The following is a 17,192-nucleotide window of genomic DNA, read 5'->3' as shown; positions in this document are numbered from 1 at the left end:
CACAAAGGGGACACCAGCCCCACCGCAGCAACGCCCGCGAGCTGTTTCATATTTATGCACTTGCAGCAGGGCACACAACAATGAGCTGTGCCATAGACCATTCTCCTTGCGTGGAATAAGCAGCCCTTTCCTCTGGGACCTTTCAGGAGAGATCATTTAAACAGCAACACGCCGCACCAGCTGGATAAAAGACAGCCACCTCGAAGCAGCCTGGACGAAGGGGTGAGAGGACTGATTTATTCCAAGCTGAGCTGGAACACTCCCTCACCCCTTCTCCTTCCATAATAAATGTTATTTCCAGCCCCACCTGAGCCTACATTCATTTACTCCTCCCCAGAAGTCACGTACACACAGACTGAAGAATTTAGACAGTAGGAAAAATATCCAATACCCCTGTGCATGCCTGGAGCTTCCCTGCTCTAAACAGAAACGAAAATTAAGACCCCCCCCTTCTCCACAGGCAACCTGAAGACATAATACTTTTGGCTGCTTTCTCAGCATTGAATTTTTTCCCCCACCTTCATGTCTCTACATTGGGTACACCAATATTACTAGAACAAATCAATTATAAAGGATGAAAAATGACCAGAGCCACACCAAAACCATCTCCCACAAGTAAGATATTGAAAAGGAACAAGATTACTTCCATCGCGAGCGGTCTGGGGAGAAGCCATCTTGCAGCTCAGCGCTTCAAAAACCAGTCTTGATCACCAGCTCAGGACTCTGTACGTTACCGTGATGGAAATAATAAGAGGTAAATTATAGCACAACTGCTTATCTCTTACAGTTGACTTACTTAGTGTTTCTAAGACATTTTCTTTCTGATACTAGTTATTTCCAGCCCCACCTGAGCCTACATTCATTTACTCCTCCCCAGAAGTCACGTACACACAGACTGAAGAATTTAGACAGTAGGAAAAATATCCAATACCCCTGTGCATGCCTGGAGCTTCCCTGCTCTAAACAGAAACGAAAATTAAGACCCCCCCCTTCTCCACAGGCAACCTGAAGACATAATACTTTTGGCTGCTTTCTCAGCATTGAATTTTTTCCCCCACCTTCATGTCTCTACATTGGGTACACCAATATTACTAGAACAAATCAATTATAAAGGATGAAAAATGACCAGAGCCACACCAAAACCATCTCCCACAAGTAAGATATTGAAAAGGAACAAGATTACTTCCATCGCGAGCGGTCTGGGGAGAAGCCATCTTGCAGCTCAGCGCTTCAAAAACCAGTCTTGATCACCAGCTCAGGACTCTGTACGTTACCGTGATGGAAATAATAAGAGGTAAATTATAGCACAACTGCTTATCTCTTACAGTTGACTTACATAGTGTTCCTAAGACCTTTTCTTTCTGATACTCTGCCACGGGTCTAACAGGTTTCCAGCTCCCTAGGCTGGGGATTCGCTTTGCCAACAGCAGGTCCTCTACAAAATGACATACAAGGAAGGAAAAAAACCTCAGCCTGGTCAGGCACTGTATCTGCTGGCACGTCAAACCATCACTAGAACACAGCAATTTTACACTCGTGTTGGTGCTGAAGCTGGGCCCCATCAGAGAGCAGAGGCATTTGGTATTTGCAGGAGCAGAGTTGTACTACACGTGCTGCCATTTGGCTGCAAAAGCAACCACGCATTTTGGCCCAGGAGTGAGGTTCAGGTGAGAGCTGAGACGATACAGCATTTCCTTCCCATATCACCAACTCAAATCCACCCCATCCCAGTAACAATATACTTTTATCATTGCTGCAGTCTCAATGAAATCCTTTTGGCAGCTTACTCCATTTCATTCAAAGCAAGTAAATATCCACCCCAAAAAATCCACTCTAATTACAGTTAACTGTCCTCGCCATTGGCAGCATCAGCAGAGAAGCAAAAATGAACTGGCCAAGGAAGCTGAAATATTCTCAAACTGCAAAGGAGGGACTGAAGCACATGATAGGAAATCCCTGTCTCATTTGTATACAGAGACAGCTTCTGTTGCCTGTGCTAACAGTACATCAAACCTCTCCAAATTCTCGGGAAAAATAATCTAAAGTTAATTAAAAAAAGAAAAACCGACAAACATTTGAGAAAACTGCTTAGTTCAAGTGCACAGATGGGAGCTCAAATCCACAATACATACATAAAACAAATCACCCAGCGAAACACACAGCTCAGGAAAACGAAGTGTGTGCTCGCAGTGACACAAAGTCATTGGCTTGTCACGCAAGCGGACAGGATGCAGAAACTGCAGCGAGCGTGCATACAAAAACCCAACAGCCTCGGCTCATTTTCAGCCCAGCTGCATCATAAACACTCCTGGTTGTGGCAGACAGAGCTGCACAGTCTGCTCGGTCCTCTGGCATATCCTCCAAGGCCTGATCTTCTGCATTACTCCAACTGCTCCTCGATGAAGAATCTGCTGAGCTTCCTCTGCAAGAGAAATGCATCTCAGACTCCATTTTAGCACTGCCTGGAACAAGAGCCCAGGTTCATTTGCACCCTCAAAACCAGGGCTAAAATTCATAGATCTTTCCTAGCTCAATAAAACCTCCCAGGCCTGACAGATTCAGCAGTGATAACTCAGCAAAGAGGACACTTGCTGTGCGCAGAGGGAAACCAGGTGCCTCCAGTAAAGTAACACCAAGCTGGGTGTTGGACTCGAAGGATCTCACACCGAATGGATAAATGTGCAGAAAAGCAGAAGGATTTTGCACAACCTTATTACCAGTTGACACGGACACGCAGCTCTTGGCTGCCAGGGAGCACACAGGTCACCAGCAGATTCACACACACGTGCAGTGACCGGAGACCTCCGTGTCCCCTGCCTTAAAATCGACACACAAACCTGCACAAAGCAGACAGTGCAGCAAAGGGCACCCAGAGGGTGTAATTACACCTGTATTTTTGCCTTGGCTGCAAAACTGGGAGCTTATTTCAGGAAAATAGGGGAACCCTATAAAGGCCAAACCATGGAAAATTCCCTTCTGGTCTGTAATAAATAAGATATATGCAGCACTGGTCACTAAGGGGTCAGTGCTGCAAGAGCACAGCGCTTTCCCGGGCCGCCTTGCGGATACCTCCCTGTGGGGTACCATTTCTTTGACCCAGAATAAGATCATTTATCATACTGACCATGGCTGAGCTCCAATTTGCTGAGGTCACTAACTCTGGACGAGCGCCGCTCCACCCACATTCTCAGCCACCGGCCTGTAACCATGACAAAGCCCCTTCCCTGCCGCTCCTCTGCCATTATTCCCCCTGCCTGCATGGAAATGTATGGAAAGACAATTTGTATGCCCCTTTCCCTCCTTTAAGCAGCTTGTTTTTAAAATAGACAAACCAGCTCCCGATACCTGCTGCCCCTCCAGGTGCACGCCTTCTCTCTGCTGCTGAATCTGATGGCCCTCCAGGAATCTGCTCTCTAAAAGAGCTTGGAAGCTAAGGGAACCTTCAGGCTCCCATCTGATATGCAAATCATTCGCTGAAGCAGATGATGGTGTGCCATAAACTGCAGAAGAAGACCTGGAATAGCTGATAGAAATGGAGTCACAGGCAAATGGGTTCAGTACTACGCAGAGTGAGCAGCAAGGCAAAATTTTGCAGCAAAAGCAAAATCCATTTTCTCTGACGAGCGCAGGAGCCAATCCTGCCACACACTGGAGTGGGCAGTGATTTAAGTACTAGGGAAAAAAGTAGGGGGTAACTACAGCCAGACACAAGAGAATCCCAGTCCTTGCTCTCATCTGTTCTTGTCTGCTACAAATGAATGTCAAGGTCTTGGCTTCTGTAATTTTTAATTGTGTTATGACATCTTTTTCTCACTTCTCAGCTAAAAGAGCAATGCTCTTCTCATTTTCTTGTGTCCACACAAGGGTAAAGGATCACAGGAGTCTTTCATAGCCCTCCTGTTAGCAGCGAAGACTCAGATCCCAGTCATCACCCAGCAATTCTCAGCCCTGAGATTTTAATCACAACGTTCACGAACTGGAGAGGAGCCGCTTGGGATCTTCCACTCCCTAGTAGGAGAACACAAGTTCAAGGAATCTCCAATCCCCCTCGCTAGCCAGCAGCGAGCCTCCAGATCCATCAACTCCCATGACAAAAAAGCAGCTCCGAGCTGATCCTCAGGGTAAACCTAATCCCTACTCACTTCCAAAGTCAGAGTATCTAATTCCATAACACCCAACGCTATTGTTGGTTCAGGCTCCCCAATAAATGCCAGCGCACCAAACTGTCTCTTTTAATTAGGATCACAGATCACTAGTGCTGGGCCAGGGTCTTGCCTCTCGTTCAAAATTGTCAAAGGAAGGAACCCGGAGAGCCCCAAAGACTATGGCACCAGCAGTGAAGTGCCAGACTGGGAATTGCAGACATTAAAAATAACATCTCGTTAACAGGTCCTGTGATCTTATCCCTCTGCCAGAGCAGAATTAGGCTCCACAAATGACCATCCCAAGCCTTGCCCCGCTCTGATTTTAAGACACTCAGAATTGCAGACATTAAAAATAACATCTCGTTAACAGGTCCTGTGATCTTATCCCTCTGCCAGAGCAGAATTAAGCTCAACAAATGACCATCCCAAGCCTTGCCCTGCTCTGATTTTAAGATGCTCGAGCAATGTAGACCAGCTACCAAACCCCAAGGAGACTATGCCATGGTCTAATAGTTTTGCAGTCAAGAATCTTCTGCTAATGCACCAAACTCCCATTTCTTCATCCCTCCCTATCAATCTATGCTAGATGATATTGCGTCACCCTGGCTATAATCTGTCCTTCCCGGTGATAAAGGAGATATCCCACCTCATCACTTTTCCATTCATTTATCCTGCTTAACCTTGAATGTTGCTGGTTAATTTTTTTAAGCTGCTCAGGAAGACAATTCAGAGAATGCATTACTAACTGCGGGCGTAAAGCTTAACCGAAATCCATCAAACTGAAATTTCCCCTCTCTCCTATTTTCCTGGCTTCTGGGTTTTGTGTGTGTGTGTGTGTGTGTGCACAACACCGAGGGTTAAAAAGGAAACCTTATCTCTATTACAAGAGACTACCCAGAGCTGAAGTGAGACCCCAGACCACAGAGGAAGGTGCTGCTCCTGCCAGCCTGCAGAGGGATTCCCTGGCAGCCTGGCACTGCCCTGCACGAAGCCAGCCTGGCCGAGGGAATCCCCTGGGCTGGGCTCTCCCTGGCACTGCCAGCTGGATCAGAAAGCGCCTTGAAGTCAACTCCTTGCCCCCCCTGCCAGCCTGGCTGGTGGCCGGTGTCCCCTCCGGCTGCTGGATGAGTCAGAGTCTCGGCTCAGGAACTGACATGATTTTATTCCTCTAAATACAGAAATCGTGCAGAGTCCAGTCCTCTCCTCTCACTTCTGGGCTCAGATCTGCTTTGCTATTATTAGACTTTCATATACAGCAAGCACCATTAAACCCGATTCCTGTCCACCCAACCCAGCCACCCCCACAGATACTCCAACCTCCTCAGTCTTACTTGAAAGGGGAAAAGAAAGGGCCAGTGAGATGATCAGGGTGGAGGAGAGGGGGGGTAAGATTTACAAGTGAATGGAGGTAAGAATGGAGCAGTTTGTGGGATAAAGGGGCTGCGGAGGGAGCTTTACAGATGTGCAGAGGGACGGCGGCTCATTGTTTAATTAAGCAGAAAGTGGCTCTTTTGAAAAGCAATTTTGCACAGGAGCTCTGAGCTCAGCAAACAACTCCTGCGAGTGAGGGCAGGAGGAGAAAGGAACAGCTGGCCCGGAGCCGTGTGAACCGCATGCTAAGCGGTTTAAAGGGCCCGGATCCTCCTCCCCAGCCCCTGCTCCTCTGCCACCCTCTGAACAGCGCTGTCAGCACAGCAAATCCCACCAAGAGAAAAGAGAGAGCGGAGAGAGGGGCCGGGGGGGGGGAGGGGGGGAAGGACGATGACTGGTACAGAAAGGTTATCCTGCTAGGTGTCCGCACCGCAACACAGCGGCTGGGAAGGAGGGTGGAACAGCCTGGCTTTGTTATCCCGGGGATTTGGTCACACACAAGGGATGGGTTTTTCTCGGCGCCTGGGAAGCTCCTTCCACAATGAGTTGGGATGAGCTGATCCAGTAACACAGCTCCACGGCCTCCTGGAGGAGCGTTGGGAGCCGAGGCCGTGCGTTTGGTTCCCCATTCCCTCTGAAGGACTCGGTTCCTTGGGACGGGGACCCGAAGCCATGGGAGGAACCACTGAGCCCCACACCAGGGCTGCCAACACGGCAGGGACCACTGAGCCCCACACCAGGGCTGCCAACGCGGCAGGGACCGCTCCATCGTGGCCAGGGCAGCCCTGCAGCATCACACCGGGCTCCCGGGGCTACGAATGTGGCTGCTCACACCGATTGCTGGGAAAAGCTGTCAGGATCCAGGGCTGAGCTAGTCCAGGCTGAGGTCCCACCCTGCATAACCCACCAAGTCCTCTTCTCCTGGCCAGTCAATCTATAATCACCTTCCTAAGAGAGATGCACAAGCAGGGGAATAACCCCAGAGTCACTTGAGACCTGCGAGTACCATACACTGTGGCTAAAAATGGCCTGAAATTCCATAGGGCTACGTTGGCTTTTTATCATTCTTCTAATACGTCTCTGCATTATCAAATATATTTTTATTCTTTCTTTGGAGTAAGTTTTCAAATGTTAGGAATAATAAACCTAGTGATAAAAGCATACCAGCATATTAATAACCACAACACACTACCTAGCAATAGCACGGGGCACTTACAGACAACTGATGCCAACTGCCACTCTTGATTTTACACGTTGTTTTTGGCACAGCAGCCCAGTCAACTCTGAACACATGCCATGCAGTATTTTTTAAGCCACTCTGCCTCTAACCCAGGTCTGATCTCTTGAGATCCCCAGGCTCCTCTCCAAGAAGATGAATGCTCCCAACTCCCCCGCAGCCCTCCATGCTGTGCAGAACAAGACCCCTGGAAAGCAAAGCTCTCGAGGAGCAGACCACGCTCTTCTCTACGGAGATTTAACATAAGCAGCACTTGGCAGATTATTTTCATTTTCCCTTTGAAAAAAAAAAAAAATCTGATTAGCAACAGGCTTTTTCCCCGGGGTTTTGGTAAAGGGAAGCCACAAACAATTACCAAAACACACTGATTAAAAATTTATCCTTCCAGGCTTGTAAGTGCCAAAACACACAGTGAATTCTTGATTACCCCAGAAGGTCCGAGCGATCACTGCTGCTCCAAAAACACAAGTCCCATCACTGAAACCACGGGAGAAGCTGGAATTGGAAGGCCTGGACCTGCTGCTGAGCAGCCTGCAGCACAACTGCCAGAGACTTCACAAACAGCCCCAACCTTCGGATACAACGTCCAGTAGGGAGCACAGCAGAGGGGTTTTGTAAACACTCTTCATCAGCACGACGCTGCTGAGCTAAAACTGCACCAACTCCAGGGGTTAAACAATGCCAGTGGCTTCCTACCCTTCCCGCAGCGTCCACGCAAGTGGCATGGCCATAGACAAACCCACCACTGTGAGATGGAGGAAGGAGCTCCGGCATCACTTGCAGAGCAGTCACACAATGATCTATTTGATTACTGAAGCACTTGGTTAAATTACTGTGGCTTGTTTCAGGAGGAGGCTGCCAAATACATTTTCAGTTTTTAATTTAGGGTTTCTCTCTTTTATGCTCCATTGTCTCTAATAGCCTCTTAGATGCTTGAAAATAAAGTTGATTTCCCTGCCAATTTAATCCTCTCTCCGTGTGACAAATATCGTTATTCCCCCAGCTGCCTTCTCCCACACACACTGTTTTTATGCAGAATAAGCCAACGGGGCAGTAATGCCTTTAGATCCTTTAACAGCATTATCAATGGGATCATCAAAATAGCCAGCGATTTGGGACAAGGTTCCTGTTTAACCTGAGGTCTTCTTTCTGCCATCGCTCCAGAAGATTACACAGTCCTGCACAAAGTCTGGCTTATCTAAATCCCTCTGCCTCTACAGACAGACCACACCTTTTTAAGTTCCTTCTCGGCAGCAACTTCTAACACACAGGCTAAGACAGCTCCGCTTTGGAACTGCTGTTTTACCAACATTAGGATACAAAAAGCCCCCTGGATAATAAAAATAGGTCCCACCGCACGGCTCTACCCCTCGTGGCTTGTTCTTGGCCCATTTGCAGCTTTCTGCCTCCTGTCTTTCCTAATCCCTCCAGGAGCCCATCTCCAGGCATCAGAAAAGGACAGAGAATCAAATTTTCTTGAAAAAGTTACCTGGATCTGGAACCCACCTACTTTCCACCTGGTGCCTGTTACCAGGAAAAAGGAAATGATGAGCTAAGAATTTGTCCAAACAACATTATTATCATTCAGAGAACGCTGCCCTTGTCAACTATGGAGCACAGCTTGTTTTATTTGCATAAATACTTGTAGGTACTTTTCTTCATATAATTCTCCATCTCCCCTCACCTCTAGGATATCTATAAAAATGCCTAAAAAATTAAAATATCGCTGTGTCCAATGTCCCAGAGAGAAGCAGCTGCTCCGCAAAAAAGAGGACAAAGACAAAAATAACCTAGAAAGAAAGGAAGAGTGGGTAAGAGAGGCCAAGATGGCCAAAAATAAGCTTGACGGCTAATGAAATCAGTTAAAATGGGGTTAGAAGTGCAGGTCTTCACGCAGCGTTCATACTACAGATCTTTCCCCAGAGTATTACGTGATGGACATTTGGGGTAAGGAAAGCAACAGGAAGTACGCACCGAGTACCACTGAGCTGGTTTTTCTCTCATCCTTGCAATTCTGGCTGCACGAGGTCAGCAGGGAACATACTACCTATATCTTTATTTACCCAGAGATAGGTGAATTAAACTTTCTTAATGTGAGTGAGGAAAATACAAGGCATTGGGAATAATAAAAAGTTACAAGAATTTACCAAATTTCTTATTCACGTGTTTCTGATCCATTTCTACTGATTCCTCACTTCTACAACATAATTTTCATCCAGAAATATTATAAGGGGTGTCTCCAGTGATCCCTTACTGTCAGCTGTATGTCTGTCAGCTGTATGTCTGCCTACTCCATCCCTGCTGACTCTGAATGTCACCATAGCAGAAGCCTCAGGGGTGTCTCCAGTGATCCCTTACTGTCAGGTGTTAACTGTATGTCTGCCTACTCCATCCCTGCTGGCTCTGAATGTCACCATAGCAGAAGCCTTGTAATTCAGTGTCTGCTCCTCAGCTGCTGCAAACCACAACCTGCCCCAAAACTGAAACCTCTGTCACTTAATGCACATGAAAATAGCAGGTTGCAAACCAGGGCGGGGCTGGCAAGTGGGCACACTGTCCATCCTGCCACTCTTGTTGCAGGGATAGCAGCACCTGAAAAACAAGGCAGCATGAAAAGCTGGAAGCAATACTGTGTTAAATGAATCTGGAATGAATCACTGGAGATCATGAGTTTGAACCCCGAGACTGAGCCAGGGCTTCAGGGAAAGATTTATCCTTTAGGATAAATCCAGCTCCTCCTGAAGTCTGTAGAAGTCTTCCTGGCAATTTCAAGTGGGAATGGATTAGGCCACTGACAACCGTTGGGCTAGAAGAATTATTCTTAATCTCCGCCCTTCCCCTGGCAGAAATAAACACCTCGTGTAATAACCCCTTCTTCTCGAGCATCTGATATGGTTTGAACACCATCAATGCAGTGGATATCATTGGGTATTTTAAATTTACAGAACACTGAGGAAATTATGCTCTAGCCCCCAAGTTTATAAACCAACTAAATTAGTATTTTGGCATGTCCTTACTATATTCCATTTAAGGATCTTAAGTGCTTTAACAGTGCTGGAATTTCATGCTGAACTCTCTTGTGATACATGAAAGTATCACTACTGCTTCACTAGCAACAGGGGAAAGTTAAACAGCACGACTAAACTCCTGAAGCAAATCAGCATCAGGTCATGTTTCTGGATCCCGAGTCCCTGTCCTTAACCACAAGATAACACACTATTCCACTGCTCCTATTATATTTGAATTACACGTACTTATGTCCAAGCATCAAAAGCGCTTCTACCAATCTCTAATTACTTCCAGGCACAGCAAGAAGATTTCAGGCCTGAACGTTCGCAGCACATAGATTATGGTATTAGCCATTCATGAGATATTAGTTGTTAACATTCCCTGATGCTTTGCATTATTTCAGTTTATAATCCCACTCTCAAATAGCATAAAGCATAAAGCCGGAAGAATTCAAAACATACCTGTGGCAAAATTACGTTGCAGCTGAAGTATGCACACACATAAAGGAGAAAGGAGAGAGTTGGTACAGCCCTTCTCAGTATCGATACTCCAAATCACAAACCAGAGATTATGACTGTTTATCACCGGGATACTCAAGTCTTTATCTTAACAGCATTCTCTTTTTTACTGTAGGGAAGGCCCTAGGCAGGATGTCCAGCATCACACGTGAGCATTAGCTTTGCCACTTTCAACTGCATAGTTAATAGAAAACGATTACATAGATTTGAACATCAAATGAGTAGATAAAATACATTTCTGTTACAGTGCTAAACACACCCCCACATATCTATACACTACATGTATATGCACATGCACATATACACACACATATATATGCCTCTTGGAAACCTCAGGACAGGCAAGGCAAAACAAGGGAGAGAGGAGGTTATTGGTGGCTTCACGTATCAAGCAAGACAAATGTAGACTTGATGGAAACACTCAGAGACTGTTGTCTATCCAGGAGGAAGAGGGCAAAAGTCTTAAGGAAGGCCTCAATTGACAAATGCTTAGACGACAGGAAGGATGCTCAGACTATTTCTGCTTGGTATTTACTTTGAGGACTAACCATCCTGTATTATCCACAGCGTGTCTGAAAGCGCTTTTAAAATACATGGATTCTTGTTGCAACGAAACTAACGAAACTGCTGTACAAACTGGCTTTGTTTCACTTGCTGTCATTCTTTCAAGTTATCCAACAGGTTCTGATACTCACAAGGCTCTGGTTGACAGGGCAAAGTCACCTGATGCTTTTTGACACCATCAAACAAGAGTTCTGCACCACCTCTGAAACAAAAACAATGAACCACTGAGATTTTGCTTTATTGTCAAAAGGCAGGCAACACAAAAGAGGCGATTTACATAGATGCCCCAACAGAGAAAACAAATGACACAGACTATATTTAGCACAGGATTCCCTTTGTCTTTCTTTCCCCGGTCGCAAACCACAAGTTCGCAGGGGAAGTTGCCATCTCCCATCGCCAACACATACAGGAGGCTCCGTCACGGGCCAGAACCCCACGGTGCCAGGCATCGTCCCAACAGAAGAGGAAAACAGCTCCTGTCCCAACACACACACAAACCACCAGGCAGCCTCTGGCCTCACACCTCCCCTCTCCCTTCAGCTACCGGCCCCGCTTCAACTCAACCAGTATCACAGCCAGCATCGCTCCTCCCCAACACCTTTGAGCCAGAAGTCTCAAGGCATTTCACAAAATGTGAAAAAACGTAGCACCCTTCTGGAATAAATACTCCCCCTCCCCTGTTTGGACTTGTAAACAGAGCAAGGAAACGACTCACAGGAGGTCACACAGCATGTCAGCTGCAGAGCCAGAAGGTCCTCAAGCCCTGGCAACCCTTTCTTGATCTACTTACTACCAAGCCTTCCCTCCTAGGAGGGACATGACTGGGAGAAGATGACAAGTTAAAGTAAAAATAAATAAATAAACACACAATCTTCCTCCACTGATCAACCTGATGAACATCCCTCTTCTGACATTCAGAACATACTGGGGGACCAGGCTCAGATAACTAAGTGATGGCCTCTGCAAGCACAAGACATCAAGTGTAAGCAAACTACGCAGAGGCTGGCAAATACACTCAGACTATTTCTGCTTGGTATTTACTTTGGGGACTAACCATCGTCTGCCAAGCTGTATTACCCACAGCGTGTCTGAAAGCGCTTTTAAAATACATGGATTCTTGTTGCAACGAAACTAACGAAACTGCTGTACAAACTGGCTTTGTTTCACTTGCTGTCATTCTTTCAAGTTATCCAACAGGTTCTGATACTCACAAGGCTCTGGTTGACAGGGCAAAGTCACCTGATGCTTTTTGACACCATCAAACAAGAGTTCTGCACCACCTCTGAAACAAAAACAATGAACCACTGAGATTTTGCTTTATTGTCAAAAGGCAGGCAACACAAAAGAGGCGATTTACATAGATGCCCCAACAGAGAAAACAAATGACACAGACTATATTTAGCACAGGATTCCCTTTGTCTTTCTTTCCCCGGTCGCAAACCACAAGTTCGCAGGGGAAGTTGCCATCTCCCATCGCCAACACATACAGGAGGCTCCGTCACGGGCCAGAACCCCACGGTGCCAGGCATCGTCCCAACAGAAGAGGAAAACAGCTCCTGTCCCAACACACACACAACCCACCAGGCAGCCTCTGGCCTCACACCTCCCCTCTCCCTTCAGCTACCGGCCCTGCTTCAACTCAACCAGTATCACAGCCAGCATCGCTCCTCCCCAACACCTTTGAGCCAGAAGTCTCAAGGCATTTCACAAAATGTGAAAAAACGTAGCACCCTTCTGGAATAAATACTCCCCCTCCCCTGTTTGGACTTGTAAACAGAGCAAGGAAACGACTCACAGGAGGTCACACAGCATGTCAGCTGCAGAGCCAGCAGGTCCTCAAGCCCTGGCAACCCTTTCTTGATCTACTTACTACCAAGCCTTCCCTCCTAGGAGGGACATGACTGGGAGAAGATGACAAGTTAAAGTAAAAATAAATAAATAAACACACAATCTTCCTCCACTGATCAACCTGATGAACATCCCTCTTCTGACATTCAGAACATACTGGGGGACCAGGCTCAGATAACTAAGTGATGGCCTCTGCAAGCACAAGACATCAAGTGTAAGCAAACTGCACAGAGGCTGGCAAATACAGGAGCTGGTCCTCACACCTGAAGAAAATGAGATTTTAATTGGGTCCAGGTACCCAATCTCCTTAGGCTCGTAAAAACAATAATAATTCATTTTTTACAAATGCAACTTACAAGCCTCAGCAAGCATCTCACCTACATCCCTTTTCTGGAAAAAGAACACCTGTGAAAATCTTGGGCTTTACAAACATAAATTAGTTTTCCTGATGCTGGGAGACCACAGGCCAAATCCAGTCTTAGAAGATTATAAAACTTTATCATGTTGAGTAGGGACACGGATAATAAACAGGACACAGAAGCAGATAGTGTGAGCTCTTGCCTCTAGACTGCACAGGGTGGCCCGAGTTTTAACAATGAGGAAACCCTTAAAAAACTCAACTCACAACTGAAAACCAACTCATTTTCAAAGGGCAAATAATTGTGACAAAATGTTCTTCTAACTGAAACGTAGATTACTTCAGAAAAATTTTCTTATGAAGTTACTTTCTGGAAACTTACTGGTGTCTCACATCCTTTGGAAACCACAATAATAAAGAGAACTATTTAAAATAAATAATCCCCACCTAAATATCAACAAAGATACATCCAGACATTACTAAGTTCCTTTAAATTCAATATCCAAAAATGCCACATTAGGTTTTCTTGGCTCTGCAATGGAAGAGCACAACAGAACCCTTGTTTAACCCTCGGCAGCATTACTTATATGCAGCAACTCTCCTAAAGAGCACTCTGTTGGTGTTCTTCCACCAGCTCACAAAAAATAGTTATCTGAAAATTGAAGCAGCGATTATTAACGTGAGCCGAGATTCATGTGAGAGAACAAGTCACAGCAATTATATGAAAAACATTTTTTTATGTAATGAAAACAAGGTCACGCTTTGTTACAGTGGGAAATGTAGATTGCAAGATAAGGTCCTTCTGTAATGCGCTAGCTGGGGGGAACTCAGCTGCGATTCGTACATAGAGAGCTCATTTATGCATTTCCAAGGGAAGCAAAAATGCATCTCACTCTTCTGGGAAAATTAGGAGAGTTGCTGCAGCTGGAAGTGGGAAAGACTGAGGAAAGGATTCTTAAGGAGAAGGGTATTTAAAGGGTTATGACATCTCTGTGTTTGTGAAAGGGTGGGAAAAAGCAAATAAATAGTAGTCTTTTAGCTTCTGCTAAAAGGAGGCTTTAACGAAATAAGACAAGTATTCCCATAAATGCGCACAGACTTCCAGCGCAAACACTTTAACTTCCCAGCGACACAGCGTTAGCGAGGCAGGTCCTACGGCAACACAGACCTGAAAACCCAGATGCTACAAAGCGGGAACCCGGCTATTTTACACCGAACTGAAATAACTGAAAGACAGAGCAAAGCGAGTGCACACACACACACACATAGATACAGACACACGCACAGATAAACACAGAGGAAAAAAAGCCGGAAAACGAATGGAAGGTTTTTATAAATAATTTTAATAATTAAAAAAAAAAAAAAGGTTAAAAGGGGAGAAAGGAAAGGATTTGTACGAGACGCTCACACAGAGCCGTGGGCGAGGCCACGCCGCCGCCCCGGCGGAGGAGGGCAGGGCAGGGCAGGGCGGCGCGGCCCGGGCCCAGCCCCGCACTGCCTGGGCCGCACCGGTGAGGCCGGGGCCGCAGGGCCGCGGGAAGGCACCCCGGCGCTGCCTGACACCCCGGCCTGGTTCCCCGCGGGCGACTGCACCCGAAGCCCCACCACAGCGGCGGCAGCCGGGCCCACACAGGAAGGATATTGACCTGTTGGAATGGGTCCAGAGGAGACCAAGAAGCTGTTCCGAGGGATGCAGCCCCTCTGCTGTGAGGACAGGGTGAGAGAATTGGGGGGGTTCAGCCTGGAGAAGAGAAGGCTCTGGGGAGACCTTATAACAGCCTTCCAGTACCTAAAGGGGGCCTACAGGAGAGATGGGGAGGGACTCTTTATGAGGGAGTGTAGCAATCAGACGAGGTGTAATGGTTTTAAATTGAAAGAAGGGATATTTAGGTTAGATACCAGAAAGAAATTCTTTTCTGTGAGGGTGGTGAGGCACTGGAACAGGTTGCCCAGAGAAGCTGTGGCTGCCCCATCCCTGGAGGGGTTCAAGGCCAGGCTGGATGGGGCTTGGAGCAACCTGGCCTGGTGGGAGGTGTCCATGGGCGGGGGGTTGGAACTTGATGATCTTTAAGGTCCTTTCCGACTCTAACCATTCTATGATTCTATAGTCTCCTCAGGGCTCCTGGGAAGGAGGCCCATGCCTCCAGAGATGTGTGCGAGGCTCTTAGACCAGGCCATGTTATTTTAAAATACCTATTTCTGCATTAAGTTGGCACCTTGCTGTGATGTGTGCAAGGCTCTTAGACCAGGCCATGTTATTTTAAAAATACCTATTTCTACATTAAGTTGGCACCTTGCTGTGCACAGAGCCCTTTTTCACATGCTGGGATTGCTTCTTCTGTGCAAAGGCAAGGAGCTGCAGTACAGATTTCCCAGCAGCGAAGCCAACCTGCTGCCTCGCAGTTAATTTGAATTTTTAGTGAGGAAGCAGAAATGGCGAGGCCGGGTGAGACTAATGACCGCTCTGATGCCTTAAGTTGGCAACACAGAAACTCTCTAAGACTCAATTTGGAGTTTTAGAAAGCAGGCATTCTTTATTGTATCAGCTCCTGTCACCACCATGGAAGATGCGCGTCAGAGAAGGCGGCAGTTGAGCAGCCCCTTCTGCTCAGGGCAGCCTCTCCCAGCGAGCGCATCCCCGCGGCACCAGGCACCTTCCAGCACCACGTTAAACAACGCGGCTCACATCTGTCGCCTGTTTGTTTTCTCCCCCTGTCCCCAGAGGGAGAAGCGTGTACGCGGGCGGGATGCAGCCATGGCGGTGACAGCTGGGCTGTGCAACGGCGCAAGCTCCTCTTCCCCCACGCCGTGGAGCTGCGCTGGGCAGCACTGGTGGAAAAACTGCAGCCCCTTAAACCTCACTCTGCTCCATGGACGGTTTGGCTTAAAAAAAAAGACATGAATGCGTGCACACATGCACATAGAAATGTAATATATACACATATACACAGCGCATTATGTGTAAGGGGCATAAATTTACGCAGACAGATTGCCCTTCGTTTATGCTAACGGGGGTCAGAGTATGCCTAACCCCGAGAGCAGAAGGTGGTGGTGTTTGTAATGGCCTTTTGTTCTCGGAGGAGATCATTCTCCGGGCTGGGCCCCAGGAAAGGCCGGTCCCAAGCGCAGATGAACGCTCCAATCGCTGCCGGGGTTACGTGATGGCAGAGACGTGAAGCTGTTGACCGTGGTCTTCATCCAAAAATTCCAGCTGGATTTTAAATATCGCTAAATCCCCAGGTTTTTGAGTATCTCGGAGATATGGCCCAGGATGTTGAACGGATTTTATGGGAAACCAGCTGAGGAAAGAAGCCTTAGACAAAAATCTTCTGTACACTTCAGAAATGACTGAAAGATGCTGTATACAGAGGGTCTGGTAATCTGGACTCCAGATCAGTGTTTGCAGTTATGGTTTTATACGAGCTATTCTTGCTTCCAGAAATCATTTACGAGGCCACATAATAGGAGAACTGGCTCCTAAAAGAATCTTGATTCCCGAGTTATAGAAATCCAACAAAATATTAGAGATTTAGGGTTAGCACTTCCCTGGACAAGCAAAAATAATTTAAAAAGAAAGAGATCAGTAATCATAAATACCAGTTTGGCTCATTCAAGCATTCAAAGCTGGTTACTGTTAACAATTGCCCTGGAAATAGAGTCAGCGACCATATGAGATACGGGGGATGTTTTTATGGACATCGGGTGCTTGGGAGAGGAGTGAGTCCTGTCTCCGTGCTGGGTGCTCAAATCAGAGCATCACTAATTCTCCCAGCATATGCTTGGGGATGGGGAAAGCAAGAGTGTAATCTCCTCTAGAAAGTGTAATGCTGACGTTGCTATTTCTAAAGTGCTGTAAACATTATTTGATAAACGGGTGCATAAAGCAAAACCAGATAAAAGCAGGGCTCCTGGGGTGAATGCGTACCCTCCGTTCAGTTCGCTGTAACACAGTAGCACAGACACAACATGGGGATGTGTCACTGGGCTTTACTTAAGCTAAACTTCTCTTTTTATATCCAATTTTTCATGGCAGGTCCCTCAGTCCCCAGCGTGGGACGGCGTCCCCAGGTAGCCGTGCTGCTCACCCCGGTCATGCCGGGCAAGCAGCAGCCCATGAGGGTGCTCCGGCCACCACCCCCCTT

The 17,192-nt window shown here is 46.9% G+C and overlaps 1 protein-coding gene across 1 annotated transcript in view; it reads right to left on the bottom strand.

The window, feature by feature from the left end:
- URM1 (ubiquitin related modifier 1) overlaps positions 1-12,656 on the bottom strand; it is an 18,788-nt gene extending 6,132 nt beyond the window's left edge. The window contains exons 1-2 of the mRNA XM_014945702.1: positions 12,640-12,656; positions 12,056-12,126 (exon numbers count right to left, since the gene is read on the bottom strand). Of these exons, the coding sequence (XP_014801188.1) occupies positions 12,056-12,126; positions 12,640-12,656 (88 nt within the window). The remainder of the gene's footprint in view (positions 1-12,055; positions 12,127-12,639) is intronic.
- Between the last annotated feature and the right edge of the window lie 4,536 nt (positions 12,657-17,192).

The sequence above is a fragment of the Calidris pugnax genome, unplaced genomic scaffold (assembly GCF_001431845.1).
Source record: "Calidris pugnax isolate Ruff unplaced genomic scaffold, ASM143184v1 scaffold22, whole genome shotgun sequence".
NCBI classification, from domain to species: Eukaryota; Metazoa; Chordata; class Aves; order Charadriiformes; family Scolopacidae; genus Calidris; species Calidris pugnax.
This window is presented reverse-complemented; position numbering and strand designations above follow the sequence as displayed.